The sequence below is a fragment of the Lutra lutra genome, chromosome 1 (genome assembly GCF_902655055.1).
Source record: "Lutra lutra chromosome 1, mLutLut1.2, whole genome shotgun sequence".
Taxonomy (NCBI): domain Eukaryota; kingdom Metazoa; phylum Chordata; class Mammalia; order Carnivora; family Mustelidae; genus Lutra; species Lutra lutra.
Window position 1 is genome coordinate 69,881,946 of NC_062278.1, and position 16,147 is coordinate 69,898,092.

The window sequence follows — 16,147 nt, forward strand, 5'->3', positions numbered from 1 at the left end:
CTGAAGTAATTATCTAATCAATCATTAAGAATATACAATAGATATCAGAATCCTCCTCCTATTGAAATAGAGAAAAATAAAAGGAGGCCAGTGAACATTTTGGAGGAAAAAGGTCCTAAAAAAGGATGCTGTGAATTTAAATGCAGTTTCCCATTTTTTTCTAGTGATTGTTCATCTTTAGCTTCCATTGCAAAAAAGGCCACTACTTGTAACTAAAAATGTAGGCTTTGATTATGAAAAGTTTATTTAAATAAAAAAAACTAAGCCTATTCCCAGAGGGTAGGCTAAGACACGTGCCCCTTCTTGAGCTTGAACATGAACCCATAAAAACTGTTACAGATTAATAATGAGATTTCAGTGATATTTTTCCCCCTGAACATTTGCATGAAGTTTGAAAACAGATTCCCCACACTCATTTTTAAGTACTAGACATAACTGTGAGAGAATTTAATCAGTACTAAATAAAGTATTTATAATATATTCAGAGGAGGTGGTAAAAATATGCTTCTAACATTTTTAAAAGTTTATCAGTTCTAAATTAAGCAATATGGACTATGGTACTCACATGCTGGTTCTGTATTAAAGCATCAAGATAGGGTTCACATGGAATGCTGAAAATCACACGAATCCTACCTTCTGTAATCACATCCCCTGAATCCTGAACCTTGGAGGGAAAAAGAAAATCACAATGTTTTAGTCTCTTTCATCACATTTTATTTACTTTTCTACTTATTTGAACAATGTTTATTTCTGAAATACAGCAAGACAGTAAAGTTGGATACTGGAGATTCTCTTAGAATTCATAAATGAATGTGATTACATTATAAATTTGAGCCAATACACATTGCTTTAATAGCTGTTAGCCAGTTTTTTTCCTTTAAATTAACTTTTTATTTGCAAATAACTTTAAATTATCAAAAGGTGCAAACATAAAAACAGGTCAAAGATCACTTATAAAACATTTACCTAGATATTAACATTTTACTCAATCTGCTTTAACATTTGTACTCTATGTGTATACATAATTATTTTTTTTAAACTTTTTCAGGGTATATTACATATATCATGTCCTTTACCCTTTAATATTTTGGTGCATACAGCCTAAGAAGAAGGATATTTTACTATATAACCACAGTACAGTTACTAAATACACTCATTTACATTGATAAAATAGTTCAATCAACTGTCCATATTCCAGTTTTGTCACGGCTGGCCCCAAATTTTTCCTATATTATAATAAAGAAAATCCTTTTCTCCCTCTACTACAGAATTCAGGCTAGGATCAGACATTACATTTAGTTATCATACCCCCTAGCCAACTTATATTTAGACTATATCCAAAGTCTTTGTCTTTTATAACATTGACATTTTTGAAGAATAAGGTCATTCTTCCCTGTTCATCCTGCCTTTAAAAACAAAAGTGCCTCATTTTGGATTTGTCTGATGCTTCCTTGCGATTAAGTTAAGCTCATATATTCTCAGCTAGAATAGTGCATGGGTGATGTGTCCTTCTTAATACCTTGGTATCACATATGGAGGTGCATGATATTGCTCAATTTCTTCACTGTCCAATTAGTTTTTTTTCTCTTATAACTAATTAATGGTCTGTGGGCAGACACTTTCTAAGGCCATGAAAATATCCTACTCAGATAAAAAACTCCCCCTAGATTTAGTTTCCAATGGAGATTGTTACTTAATTCAATCTTTATTGTAATGCTTATAAAATGGTTTTCCAACTCTAGCACACTCTCCATTTACCTTTGACATGATACTATAAACAAGGGCCCTTCTGTTCCCTATTTACTTATCATCACTGTGGAATCATTAATTCCTATCCCACCCCGTCCAATGGTTTATAATCCACTAGTGTACTTTATTATTTTGGTACTCAAACTATCCCAGATTTGGGCAGTTTGGTAGGAGCTCCTTTGACCTGGTTTCTGTGTTTATGTGATATGGTCCCATCACTCCTTTGAGCACTTCCTTATTTTCTGGCCTAACCGGTGGTTCTAGAAAATATAAAGTAAAAAGCTTATCTTCTACCTACCCTGCCCCAGCCTAGTAATGGGCCATTTCTCTCAAATGCTTTCAGTGGGGTGTATTATTAGAGGTCAAACCTGGAGATTATATATATTCACTGTTACTAGATTATCTTTGTTTCTTAACCTTCTGAGCAAATACAGCTAGAAAATACATGTATGTATAGGCATATATGCATTCACACACATACAAATATACATATATATCTATATACATGTGCCCATATACATATGTGTAAATACACGTATGTATTTTTAAAATCATAAGTTCACATTAATACCTTCAATTCTAATCTGTCCCCACAGATTCTTCTTTGCATTCTTCCATTTCATATTTACATGTATCTTTTTCCATGTGAGAACTGGAATTCCTCAAACTCAACACATTTACAAGTTCATCAACCCAATAATACAACTAAAATAATTTCATAACTGCTTCATCCACTACCATAATGAATAAACCTGCTAAATAAGGGATTAAGATTTGAATTCCTTCTCCTCTGCCTCTTAACCCCAACCTGCTCAAGATTAAAGACATATAGTCAAATACTGTGTTCATAAGTTAGACATATGAATTTTTCCCCTTTAGTATTACATTTTATTTTATACCTAAATGAAGAGAAGTTAAATAACTATCACTTAGAACTAGAAAGAAATTTAATTAGTAACAATAACAGGAACTAACTTCTCCAGTGCAGCCATAATAGGGGGTTCCCAGCATAAAGACCGTACTTCTAGGAGGAAACAAGTCATCCAATGTTTTGATATTGGAGAAACGGGAGTCAAAAGCTCGGATGTCCTATACAGAATGAAATATAAAAGTAAATTATCACAGCCAAAAGTCCTATGGATTGGATATCAAATTTTTCTTCCTATGGGGTTATTACTATGCTGTCTGCAAATGCAAAATGTAAAGATTTTCTACATAACAATACTGGCAGCTAAAATGTATTGACTTTATATGCCATTTTTCTAGGTATTTCGTACATTAGTTAATTTCATCCTCAAGACAAACCTGTATAGCACAGATCATTATTAGCCTCACTTTACACATGGGGAAACTAAGGCACCAAAAGGGGGTGAAATGTCACCCAAGATCATACAGCTAAAAAGTCAACTCAGGCAGTTTGTGCTCTTAATCACTACACTATACTGTTTCTCAAAATTACAGGATCAGTACATGCTTTAAAAAAATTTTGTCTCAGGTGCCTGGGTGACTCAGTTGTTAAGCAACTGCCTTCAGCTCAGGTCATGATCCCAGTGTCCTGGGATCAAGTCCCACATCCGGCTCCCTGCTTGGCAGGAAGCCTGCTTCTCCCTCTCCCAGTCTTCCCACTTGTGTTCCCTCTCTCACTGTGTCTCTCTCTGTCTAATAAATAAATAAATAAATCTTTAAAAAAATTTTTGTCTTGTTATCACACCCAAAATTACCAATACAAAAGCAAATACTTTTATTTATTTATTTACTAATTTATTTCAGGCAAACATTTTTTGGAGAATAAAAATCTAAAACTGTAGGCTGTTAAGCTAATGCTAGGCTTTTTCATTAGAGATTAAGTTTAAAAAATAAATAAGTAAAAAAGACAAGTTTCCTAATCATACACAGAGTGAGCATATAACAACCCTTTCAAAGACTACAGTTTTTGCGGTGGTTCAAGACGGTTCAAGATGGCAGCACAGGAAGATCCTGAATGCCTCTCCTCCCATGGACACACCAAATCTTCAGCTACCTATGGAACAATTAGTTCCCTCTTAAAGAGACCTGAAAACTAGTTGAACAGCAACTCCACAACAAAAGATTAAAAGGTACAGATTGATTTGGGTAGGAGAAGTAGACATACTATCGCCAAAAACCCCACCCCTGATGTGGAGACCCACAATCAGGAGAGATCTCCTTCCTGAGGAGCAAGGGGTTTGTGTTCCGTATCAGGTACCCCAACCCTTGGAAACTGCACTGGCAAGACAGGCTGCCAAAGTATCTGGCTTTGAAAACAAATGGGGCTTATGTCTAGGAGACCCAAAAGGCTGTAGGGAATGGAGATTCTGCTTTTAAAGGGCTTGTGTGCAGACTTACTAGCCCTGAGATCCATGGTAAAAGCAGTGGTTTGAAAGTGCCTAGACCATATGGAGAAAACATTAATTTGCTAATCATAAAGTTTCTGTCGGGGACAGGGGACTGTTGGGACTTTCTCTGGACACAGAAGTGCTGGCAGGTGCCATTTTTTGTGTTCTTCCTTTACTCTGCTAGCATTAGCAAGTGTGCTCTACTAAAGCTGGCAGGCACATCCTACCCCCATGTATATATGGGGTCTCTCTCTCTCCCTCTACACAGACACACAGACACAGACACACACACACACACACACACACACACGGTTATTACTCAGTTATAAAAGATAATGAAGATCTTGCCATTTGCAACAACATGGATGGACACGAGGGTATTATGCTAATGAAGTAAGAGAGAAAAACAAATACATGACTTCAGTTAATATGCAATTTAAAGAAACAAAACAAACAAATAAAACACAACACAACTAACAGATACAGAGAAATGACTGGTGGCTGCCAGACAGAAGGGGTTTGGGGAGATGGATAAAATGCATGAAGGGGCTTAAGGGGTACTAGTTATACTAATACTTAAGGGGTATTAGTTACACAATAAATAAATCATGGGGATGTAACGTATAGCATGGTGACTTTAGTCAGTAATAATGTACTGCGTATTTGAAAGCTGTAAAACAGTAAATCTTAAAAGTTCTCATCATAAGAAAAAAATTCTGTAACTTTGTATGGCGATAGATGGTAATAAGACTTATATTGGTGATCATTTGGCAGTGTATACAAATACTGAATCATTTTATACACTTTGAAACCAAATAGTCAATTATACATAAATATAGTTTTTTCAAATGATATTAAATCATAATCTCCATAATGCATTGCTGCATTAGTTTTCTATTTATAAATAAATATTAAATATGATATAGTTTTTTCTTTATACAGTGGGAGTAGTGCACATTTAGATACAATTGAGATTTGATGGAGACTTACCTTTACAATAGTTTGATAAACAAAAGGAAGAACTTGTTTCGACCATTGTTTCTCTAGACGGACTTCGCCATTTTGATTTATTTGATATTTACGACCTGTGAGTAACTGAGCATATACAACTGCGGATGTTTCATTTATTATTATTCCTTTTCTTCTTAGGTAGCTAAAAGAAAGAATAAAAAAGAAACGTAGATATGTATGAGTATGTTGAGTATGTATATATTCTAGGATGATAATCAAACTACCAGCTCATAATCAAATGTTTAAATAAAATTTAAATAAATATGCTAGCAGTTCTGAGTACCTAACTTAAGGTTTTTTTGCACTAGTTTTTTATTCTATGGATACCTCTCCCAATGTCTGTGTGATTAAAGGAGAACTTGTTTAAGAAATTCTTGTGTGTTGGGGCGCCTGGGTGGCTCAGTGGGTTAAGCCGCTGCCTTCGGCTCAGGTCATGATCTCAGGGTCCTGGGATTGAGTCCCACATCGGGCTCTCTGCTCAGCAAGAAGCCTGCTTCCCTCTCTCTCTCTCTCTGCCTGCCTCTCCGTCTACTTGTGATCTCTCTCTGTCAAATAAATAAATAAAATCTTTAAAAAAAAAAAAAAAGAAATTCTTGTGTGTCATAATCACTAGGATGGGGATAACAAAAAAAAGTGAAAATATCAAGTACTGGAAAAGATGTGGAGAAATTGAAACACTTGTACGTTGTTGGTGGGAATGCAAAAATGGTACACTCACTGTGAAAAACCATTTAGCAGTTCTTCAAAAAGTCTACAAATTCCACTTCTAGGTATATACCCAAAAACTGGAAAGGTACTCAAACAAATATTTATAAATGAATGTGCATAGCAGCATTACTCACAATAGCAAAAAGGCAGAAAGAACCCAAAAGTCCTCCAATAGATGGATGAACAAAAGGCAGTATATCTATAAAATATTTGGCCATCGAAAGAAAGAAGTACTGATATATGTTACAATGTATATGAACCTAAAAATAAGTTAAATGTAAGAAGTTAGACACAAAAGGCCACTTATTCTATAGGATTCCATTTCTGCAAAACATACAGAATAGGTGAATCCAGAAAGACAGAAAGAGGTTAGTTAACAGGGGCATTCAGTGGTCCTTTTCTTTCTTTCTTTTTTTTTTTTTAAGATTTTATTTATTTATTTGACAGACAGAGATCACAAGCAGGCAGAGAGGCAGGAGGAAGCAGACTCCCTGCTGAGCAGAGAGCCTGATGTGGGGCTCAATCCCAGGACTCTGGGATCATGACCTGAGCCAAAGGCAGAGGCTTTAATCCACTGAGCCACCCATGTGCCCCCAGAGGGCCTTTTCAATCTCAAGTACAGGTCAGCAAACTAAGGTCATGAGACAAATCTAGACTGACTCCAGTTCTTGTAAATAAAATTTTACTGAAACATAGTCATCAATTTATTTGCTGTCTATGATGGCTTTTGTGTTACAATAGCATAGTTGAGTAGTTATGACAAACACTGTAAAGTCTACGAAGCCCAAGATATCTACTATCTAGCCTTTACAGAAAAAATTTGCTGACCTCTGATCTAAAGATAAAATTATTCTTCATCCAAGGATATTTTCCTATCTCCTTTCCATTTGCTCTTCCTAGAACTCCTATTTGAGAAATATTAGAAATTCTGACTATACTCTTTTCATCTCTTCATGCTTTTGTACTGTGTGCTGAGGGAATGAATCCCTCAGCTTCATCTTCTAGCTGATTGAATTTTCTTTTTTTTTTCAACTAAGCCACCCAGTAACCCCTCACTGACTGAATTTTCAGTATCCCTATATTACTATTCAGACCATCTGCTCAGCTCATTATATCATAATTTAAATTTCTGTATTTGTGTTTTATATAAATAAATGTATTATATAATATATACTATAGATATAGTATATAGATGAATGACATTATTATATATAACACACACATATATATATTTTTTCCATAGCAGCTGATATATATATGTTGTTGTTCTCAATGGTAGCCTTGGTCTGAAATAAGTCACGCCATCTTAGAAAAAAGAAACAGAAGTCTTCCAACAAATTTTGAAATGGAGCATTCTGCTTTTTCGTTCTTTCTTTTTTTATTTTTTTTTAAGATTTATTTATTTGTTAAAGAAAGAGAGAGAGAGCACAAGCAGGTGGAGTGGCAAGCAGAGGGAGAAACAGTCTCCTTACTGAGCTAGGAGCCTGATGTGGGACTCAATCCCAGGACTCTGGGATCATGACCTAGGCCAAAGGCAGACACTTAACTGAGCCACCCAGGTGCCCTCTGCTACCATTTTCTAAAAATCCAGTGGGAAAACCTACTAATTTTACTCAAAAGTTATTTAGCCAGTAATCTTGCTACCAATATGACAAGGATATCCCAAGAAAGGAAAATTATTTGCTAATCTTTCTCATAAAAATAAAAGCAAAAATTCTAAACAAATGTAACAAATCTAATCCAATTACATATAAAAAGGAAAATACTCTAATAGTCTAATCATAGTCTAATAGGATTTACTCTAGGAATTCAGGGATAGATTTATATTTGAAATTCAATCAACATAATTCACCAGATTAAAAGAAAAATCATATGGTCGTTTTGACTGATGCAGGAAAAAACCTGACAAAATCAGTACTAATTAATGATAAAAACTCTCAACCAACTAGGAATAGAAGGAAATTTCCTTTATCTGATAAAGAATTTCGATTAAATAAAAACACTCTAGGGGCTCCTGGGTGGCTCAGTGGGTTGGGGCCTCTGCCTTCATCTCGGGTCATGATCCCGGAGTCCTGGGATCGAGCCCCGCATCGGGCTCTCTGCTCAGAGGGAGCCTGCTTCCTCCTCTCTCTCTGCCTGCTTCTCTGCCTACTTGTGATCTCTGTCAAATAAATAAATAAAATCTTAAAAAAAAAAAAAACTCTATGGCAATCATTATATTTAATAATGAATCATTTAAGGCTTTTCTCTGAAATTGAGAATAACATCACACGAAAATCATAAATAAGAGACTGTGGGGCACCTGGGCGGCTCAGTGGGTTAAGCATCTGCCTTCAGCTCAGGTCACAATCCCCAAGTCCTGGGACTGAGCTCTGAGTCAGCCTCCTGCTCAGCACAAGCAGTCTGTTTCTCCATCTCCCTCCAACCCTCCCCCATGTTTGTGCTTGTGCTCATGCTCTTGCTCTCTCTAAAATAAATAAGTAAATAAATCTTAAAAAACAAAACAAAATTAATGTAAGACTGGTAATCAACTCAGAAAAAGGACAAAATATATGAACAGGCATTGCACAAAGGAGCATATTCAAATGACCAACAAATATGAAAGGATGCTCAACTTTTACTGTCATTGGGGAAATGCAAATTAAGCCAAATGAAATACCACTATATTATAATGGCTAAAATGGAAGAGACAATAAGTACTGAAGGTAGAGATAAAATAAATTCTTATAAATTTCTAAAAGAATGTAAATTGATACAATCACTTTGTAAATCTTTTTGGTAGTATCTACTCAAGCTGAGCTTAAGCATTATCCTATGAAGCAATAATTCCACTCTTAATTATGTACCTAACAGTAATGCATATATACGTATTCACTAAAAGCGCCAAACTCAACTATCTATCCACAAAAGTATGGATAAATTGTACTATATTCATACAATGTAATGTAATCATTAGTGAAAATGAACAAACTAAACTATATGTAACAACATAGGAATATTAGAATCACAGTACTGAACAACAGAGGTCAGGTTCAAAAAGAATACATTCTGTATGAATCAATTCTTACAAAGTTCGAAATAGGAAAAACTAATCTCTAGAGTTACAAATCAAAATAGTTACATTTGGAGGAGAGGAGAAATAGATGGTAATGGCTGGAAGAGGGCCTAAGGGGCTTTGTAGGATTATGACAACTTCTCTGTTGGTTCTATTTTTTTTTTTTTTAAGGATTTTATTTATTTATTTGACAGAGAGAGTCACAGCAAGAGAGGGAACACAAGCAGGGGGAGTGGGAGACGGAGAAGCAGGCTCCTGGGGAGCCCCATGTGGGGCTCAATCCCAGGACCCTGGGATCAAGGTCTGAGCCAAAGGCAGATGCTTAAGGACTGAGCCATCCAGGTGCCTTTCTGTTGGCTCTGTTTCTTGACTTATATTCTAGTTATGCATGCGAAAATCTATCAAGTAAAATATTTATGCATTGTATATATTCTCTTCTCTGTATACTTCAATAGAAACTTTCCATTAGAAAAAAACCTAAAATAGTAATTTAGAATAATAGCTTTAAATTTTCAAGTGGTAGGAAGACTTTCCTCCATTTACTTTTTAAAAGAAAAATTTATTTATTTGAGAGAGTGAGAGTATGTGCAAATGCACACATGGATAAGGGATAAGGGCAAAGGGAGAGGGAAATCCTCAAGCAGCCTCCCGGCTGAGTGTAGAGCCTGACCTGGGGCTAGATCCCAGGACCCCGAGATCACAACCTGAGCCAAAATGGAGTCAGAGGCTTAATGGACTGAGCCACCCAGGCATCCCTCTCTATTTACTTTAGCTTTTACTTTACACTTTTATTGCTTTGGGGTCAGTGTTGTGGTCAGTATTCTCCTTCTCTCTTTTTAAACACCTGTGTTTATTTATTTATTTTTATTTATTTTTAAGTAAACTTTACTCCCAATGTGGGGCTTGAACTCATGACCTTGAGATTAGAGTCATGTATTCTATTGACTAGCCAGGTGCCTCTAGTCTGTATTCTTTCTCTCTTTTTTAACTGAAGTACACTTGGGCATACAACATTAGTGTTATTTTACGATATAGGCTGTATAGTGTTGTTTTACTAAACAAAAATGGCACCTGCCAACTTTGGCACTTGCAAGGTAGAAAAAGAATGCAAAAATGGCACATATCAATGCCTCAGTCCCTGAAAAGAATTCCAATAGGCCCCTGTTCCTCCAATAGTTACCTAAGGTTAGCAAATCAATGTCCTTCCCATATGGTCTAGGCAGTTTACAGATTTCAGCTTTTACCCTACCTGAGTCCTGGGATAATTGAGTCCATGTGGGAACTCTTTAAGAGCACAATCTCCATTTCCTACAGCTCTCTTTCTCCTGGTCACAAGCCCCACTGGTTTTCAAAGCCAGATGTTTTAGGGCTTGTCTCTCTAATGCAGATTCCAAGGGTTAAGAACTGATGTGGGGCATTAAATTTTTAAAAATACTTAACATATCTCTTCTTTTCTAAAGTATAAACAAAACTATACTTTAACTTTCTCTTATGTAAAATGTGAGTTAGTACTTAAAAAATAATTCTGTATTTTAATAATTTATTAATAAACTAGCGTTTATCACCAATGATTTGGTAACCACATTTTTTGGGGTTGATTCATCTCTTGCTTGTTTGAGGTACAAGGTTTTGGAACTTTTCTCCAAATTATCTTCTAAATGCATCATCTTCTTCATAGCAACCCAAAAAGTACTTTCTTATGTCTTTCTTTCAGTCTTTTCTCCAATTCCCAATCCTTTTCACTCTATTATATCCTCAATAGCAACCTGTTTAACCGAAGTATCATCAGTTCTCCGTGTAGCTCTCTTAAGGAGTAGCCATTTGTTTTCATACTATATATGGGCTAGGATAGGGTGTTCTCCTTACAACCTACTGTGACATTCAAATCCCTCATAGTAAACTACTCTGCTCTTTTCCATTCTATCCTTATGCCCACTATCATCCAGAATGCTCTCAGAGTTTACATATATAACCTACCTAACACCACAGGAATTTAGTTTCACTATCTTCTTACCACCAATAACCTTTTCCATTCCACTTCAGCCATCTAGTCCTATAGCTATGACTTGGGTCATGACATCACCCATAATAGATGTACCTCCAAAATCATTAATCCCAACATCTTATTGTCTAAAAATTTTTCCAGCTAACTTGCTTGTTCAACCCACTTTATGATTTTTTTAAAATTTTGTTTGACAGATAGAGATCACAAGTAGGCAGAGAGGCAGGCAGAGAGGCTGGGGGGGAAGTAGGCTCCCTGCTGAGCAGAGAGCCTGATGTGGGGCTCAATCCCAGGACCCTGAAATCATTATCTGAGCCAAAGGCAGAGGCTTTAACCCACTGAGCCACAAAGGCAACCTTCAACCACTTTATGATTAGCTTAATTTGGGATCTCTAATCCACTGATCCTTCTACTTTCTCTGAAACTATTAACTTAACCTACTTTTTTTACTTCTCCTACTATCCCACTTAGATTCCATTGTCTACTTTTTCAGTAACATTCCTGCCAATATCCTTAACTTCCTTGCCTTTCTGTCTTTTCATTATATCCATCTAGCAAAATCCAGTGCTTGTTTAATTTCTGCTTTTTCTAGGCCTGTAACTGATCAACAGAGCTCTACTACCAAAAGATAGGGCAGATCATTACATTATAAGTTAATGTCATTCAACTTCAAAAAGGGCCCTCAATATTGCCTATGATTCAACCACGTTCTTCTGATCAACTGATACTCTTCCATTTTCTCCAAGGACTTTTTTTTTTTTTAAGTTTATTTATATATGTAAGTAATCTCTACACCCAATATGGGGCTCGAATTCATGACCTCAAGATCAAGAGTATACAAATTCTTCTGAATGAGCTAGCCAAGTACTCCCCCAAGCACTATTTTCAAACCTTCTCTACTTTACTCAAATTTAAGACCAATCTCTCTTTTCCTGCCTCCATTCTAAATAGGTGAATTCAATATTCACTTTACAAAGAAAACAAAGGCAACCAATGAGAGCTTCTCATCTGCTCCATGCCAAACACACATACCAACCTGTATTTGTATACCATCTTGTTAAAACAGAGGAGCTACCTTTTTCCTCTTTAAGACTCTATCTTGTTCCATCTTCAAATACATTGTTTTCTTTCTTTTGAAAATTGCACCTCTCTTCTCATTTTTACACATGATCCTATCTCGCTGAATAAACCAAACACCAAGTCCATTCAATTCTATATCCTTCTTCAGCTAAGTCCTTTTTTTTTTTAAAGATTTTATTTATTTATTTGACAGAGAGAGAGATACCACAAGTAGGCAGAGAGGCAAGCAGGGGTTGGGGGTGGCACGGAAGCAGGCTTCCTGCAAGTAGAGAGCCTGACACGAGGCTCAATCCCAGGACCCTGAGACCACAACCTGAGCCGAAGGCAGAGGCTTAACCCACTGAGTCACCCAGGCGCTTTTCTTTAGCTATGTCTTAATGGTAGTTTTCATTAGAAAGGAAATCTGCTACACAGGAATACAAAAGGTACCAATATTGTCATATGTACTTAGAGAGTTTCTAAAAATAAAGTCACATAACTTGGTACTCCTCGAAGTATTTCATGTGTTATGTTCACACAAAAAAGGATGTACTGAACTTAGGAGAACAAGTCTTGGTTAGTAAGATATATGGAGATAAGTGAAATAAGTAATGGGTTCTACATTCTTGTGTAGAAGTTTTAGAGTTAAGGATGGTCTGTGCAAGCATTACTCTTAATATTAGAGCCATGAGATCCTCATGTTGATATAATGTGCAAAATCACAAGTAAGTAAGATAGACCCTCAGGGGCAGAGTACCACTGGCTGTATGAATTTCACCTTACAAGACAGATTATAGAAGTGCTGGGGAGGTGTGGGAAGAGGGGACAAAATGTGAGGTGATATGAGAGAGGAATATGGTGGTAAAAAAAAAAAAAAGCAGTCTAAGAAAATGGTAACCAGAATAAATACACCTAAGTATTTATGAATCCACACAGCCTCGTCTACCCTATTTGGTTAACCAGAGATCCTGAACAGGCAGGCACTAAAAATCATTCTTTTGTATGAACCAACACACATTGCCATCAACTTCAGCAGTCTGCTGCCTTGATTATTATCTCTGCTCTTTGCGGCGATCAAGAAGTTCAAGTCCATCCATATGGGAAGAACCGATAGAACAAGGAGTCAAGAGCTTTTGGTTTACTTCACAACTGAAGTTTTTGAAATTGTTTACTCCTATTATGTCTCCATTTCTGTTACTCTCAATCATTCTTCCACCCATACTAGTCCAGCTTGCAGCCCCACTGTTCAAACAAAACAGCTCGTTTATTAATCTTCTTCATAATATTTGACATGACTTATTCCCTTATTCTTCAAACACTCTTTTTTTTTAAAATTTGCATAATGTAACACTTCCCTGGCTGTTCTTCTACCTCTCAGATTGCCTTGTTTTTTTTCCCTTTGTTGCCTCATCTTCCTCATTAGGGTTCCTTTTTGGTTCCAACACTCCAGCCACATTGGCCATTATCATTAAGGTTATACATGCTACTTTTCCACTTGCCATAGGAACTTTATATGTATCTTTTTCTCATCCTGAAACATGCTCCCTTTTCATTCTTTGCCTAACTCCTACCCCACATTCAGATAACCAGTTTCATCAACACTTTCCTTTGGTAAATTTTCTCTAACTAAGGCAAATGGCTCCTTAGCTAAGTCAAACTCCTCTATTACATGGTCTCAGAGCACTACTTCTTCAAAGTAATTATCATAATTATAGTTTGATCAAAAATTGACACAAGATGGGGCACCTTGGTGGCTCAGTTAAGTGGCTTCTTGAATTTGGCTCAGGTCCTGATCTCACAGCTCCTGAGACTGAGCCCTGCATTGGGCTCCAGGCTTAGCTGGAGTCTGCTTGGATATTCTCTTCCTCTGCCCCTTCCCCCACTCATGTATGTGCTCTCTCTCTCTTCCAAATAAATCAATCTTAAAAAAAAATTCACACAAGACATTAATGCCCAATTTTCATCTACCAGCCGTAAGTTTCATGAGCATAGGGACTATGTGATTTTATTCTTTATGGTATCTACAGTGCCAACCACTAAACCTAGCAAGTATCAATAATTGTTGAACACATGAACAAATGTCTAAACTCTTGTAGTGTTCTGAATGGAGTTTCTTGTCAATCAAAGGAGTCAAACAAAACAATCTCTGTTCATTTAAACAAAGGCTGCTTTAGCATTAGCCAAAGAATGAGGACAGAGTGTTAACAAAAGTAGATATCTTCCCTACCCTTATGGAGCTTACTATCTAAGGAAATGGTCATTAAAGTAATCACACAAATAAATTTATTATTGTGATTTTTATTTATGAACTATAAAATAAAATTCAGTATAGTATGAACTATATGACAGGGGTATTTAATTTATACTCTCAGAAGGCAAAAAACAGCTCTACCTCCAAAGAGCTGTTTATCTCCTTGTTTTATGCTAGATGGGTTTTTGTGTTTTTTTTTTTAAAGATTTATTTATTTGAGAGGGAGAGAGAGAGAGAAAGAGAGAAAGAGAGCGCACACATGTGAGCAAGGGGAGAGGGAGAGAGAGAATCTCCAGTAGCCTCCATGCTGGGTGGGCACAGAGCCTGATGCAAGCTTGAACTCACAACCCTGAGATCACGACCTGAGCTGAAACCAAGAGTTGGATGCCTAACTGACTGTGCCTCCCAGGCACCCCATGCTGGAAGGTTTTTTATGGTCTCTTTATATTTTCCCTGTTTACTCATTTTTGAATAAGGATATTATAGCCTGTTATTAACTCCAAAATTGTATAAGAGGCATCTCCTTAAATTCCCATTTACCAATGGATGTTATTAGTTTTAACAGGAAGGGAGATGGATATACATTTACAACACAATTTCATGTGCCATTGCCAATATCTATTATCCTGTTTTGGTTTGGAGAATTCTAGTATTTGGATGAAGAAAGAGAAGTCATGGTGGGAACATGTAGGAGGGCCAGCTTCTTAGTTACTTGGCTGGTTACAGACCCTGCATTTCTGAATTCAGGGGCATAACGGACTTAGATGTAGAGAAGGTAGGAAAGTGATCAGAGAGTGAGGGTGAGGAACAAAGGAAAATTTTCCTTCCTATTTTCCTTACTTACATGTGGCCAAGAAATTCAGTGGCAACCTATTAACTATTATTAACTGTTATTCCTAGTATTATGTGATTGTATCTTTTCTTTCTTTGTACATCATGAAGTATTTTAGTGACAAACTGGGCAAAGCTATCACTGCTGCTAACCAGGTATTATTTTAAACTAGGATTGTTGTTTTCTTTAGAACATAAAATGAAGATGTAGTCAGTATTCATAGTGATTACTATGTTAAGTAGGAAATAACTAGAGAACAAGTACATTAGATCACATTCTAGTTCTATGACATTAAATACATTTTGACACTCACTATTCTGAAATTCCTTGTACTTCTTTTGTCCAGTTAGATTGCTCTTTGTCTCCAAGATGGACCACTTTAGATGGTGGGGCAGTTCTTCCCAAATAAAGCTTCTGTGTTCCTGGAGGTTCTTCCAAGTAAAATCTTAAAAATTAAAATAAATTTAAAATTATATTACCCCCAAATTTATGGTTTAATAAGGTTCTAGCAGCATAAGTCCTCAAAGTGAAAAGGTTTCTACATGATGTAACAGCAAAACACCAGACATCCTTTTTTTTTTTTTAATGGACAGAGGGAGATCACAAGTGAACAGAGAGGCAGGGAGAGAGAGAGGAAGGGAAGCAGGCCCCCCGCTGAGCAGAGAGCCCAATGCGGGGCTTGATCCCAGGACTCTGGGATCATGACCTGAGCTGAAGGCAGAGGCTTAACCCACTGAGCCACCCAGGTGTCCCCCAACATCCTTTTTTAAAACTGTAACATGAAATTTTAGAACAAAGACTTGTAAAAAATTTCAAATATAAAAATTTTATTTTCTGTGAAAAAACTAAATATACAATAAAATATAAAAATTTTTAAATTTTTTATTATTTATTTTGACACAGAGAGAGAGATCACAAGTAGACAGAGAGGCAGGCAGAGAGAGGAAGGGAAGCAGGCTCCCTGCTGAGCAGAGAGCCCAATGCAGGGCTTGATCCCAAAACCCTGGGATCATGACCTGAGCCGAAGGCAGAGGCTTTAACCCACTGAGCCACCCAGGTGCCCCTAAAATATAAATTTTTAAAGAATTAAAAATACTCTCAAATTCAATAAAGTATATTTGCTAAA

The 16,147-nt window shown here is 36.5% G+C and overlaps 1 protein-coding gene across 3 annotated transcripts in view; it reads right to left on the bottom strand.

The window, feature by feature from the left end:
- The window catches only part of XRN1 (5'-3' exoribonuclease 1), a 109,470-nt gene that overhangs the window by 47,920 nt on the left and 45,403 nt on the right, over positions 1-16,147 (bottom strand). For all 3 annotated transcript variants that reach the window (XM_047726791.1, XM_047726782.1, XM_047726800.1), the window contains 4 exons: positions 15,335-15,466; positions 5,094-5,256; positions 2,725-2,838; positions 566-664 (listed from right to left, as the gene is read on the bottom strand). In XM_047726791.1, coding sequence (XP_047582747.1) covers positions 566-664; positions 2,725-2,838; positions 5,094-5,256; positions 15,335-15,466 — 508 coding nt within the window. The remainder of the gene's footprint in view (positions 1-565; positions 665-2,724; positions 2,839-5,093; positions 5,257-15,334; positions 15,467-16,147) is intronic.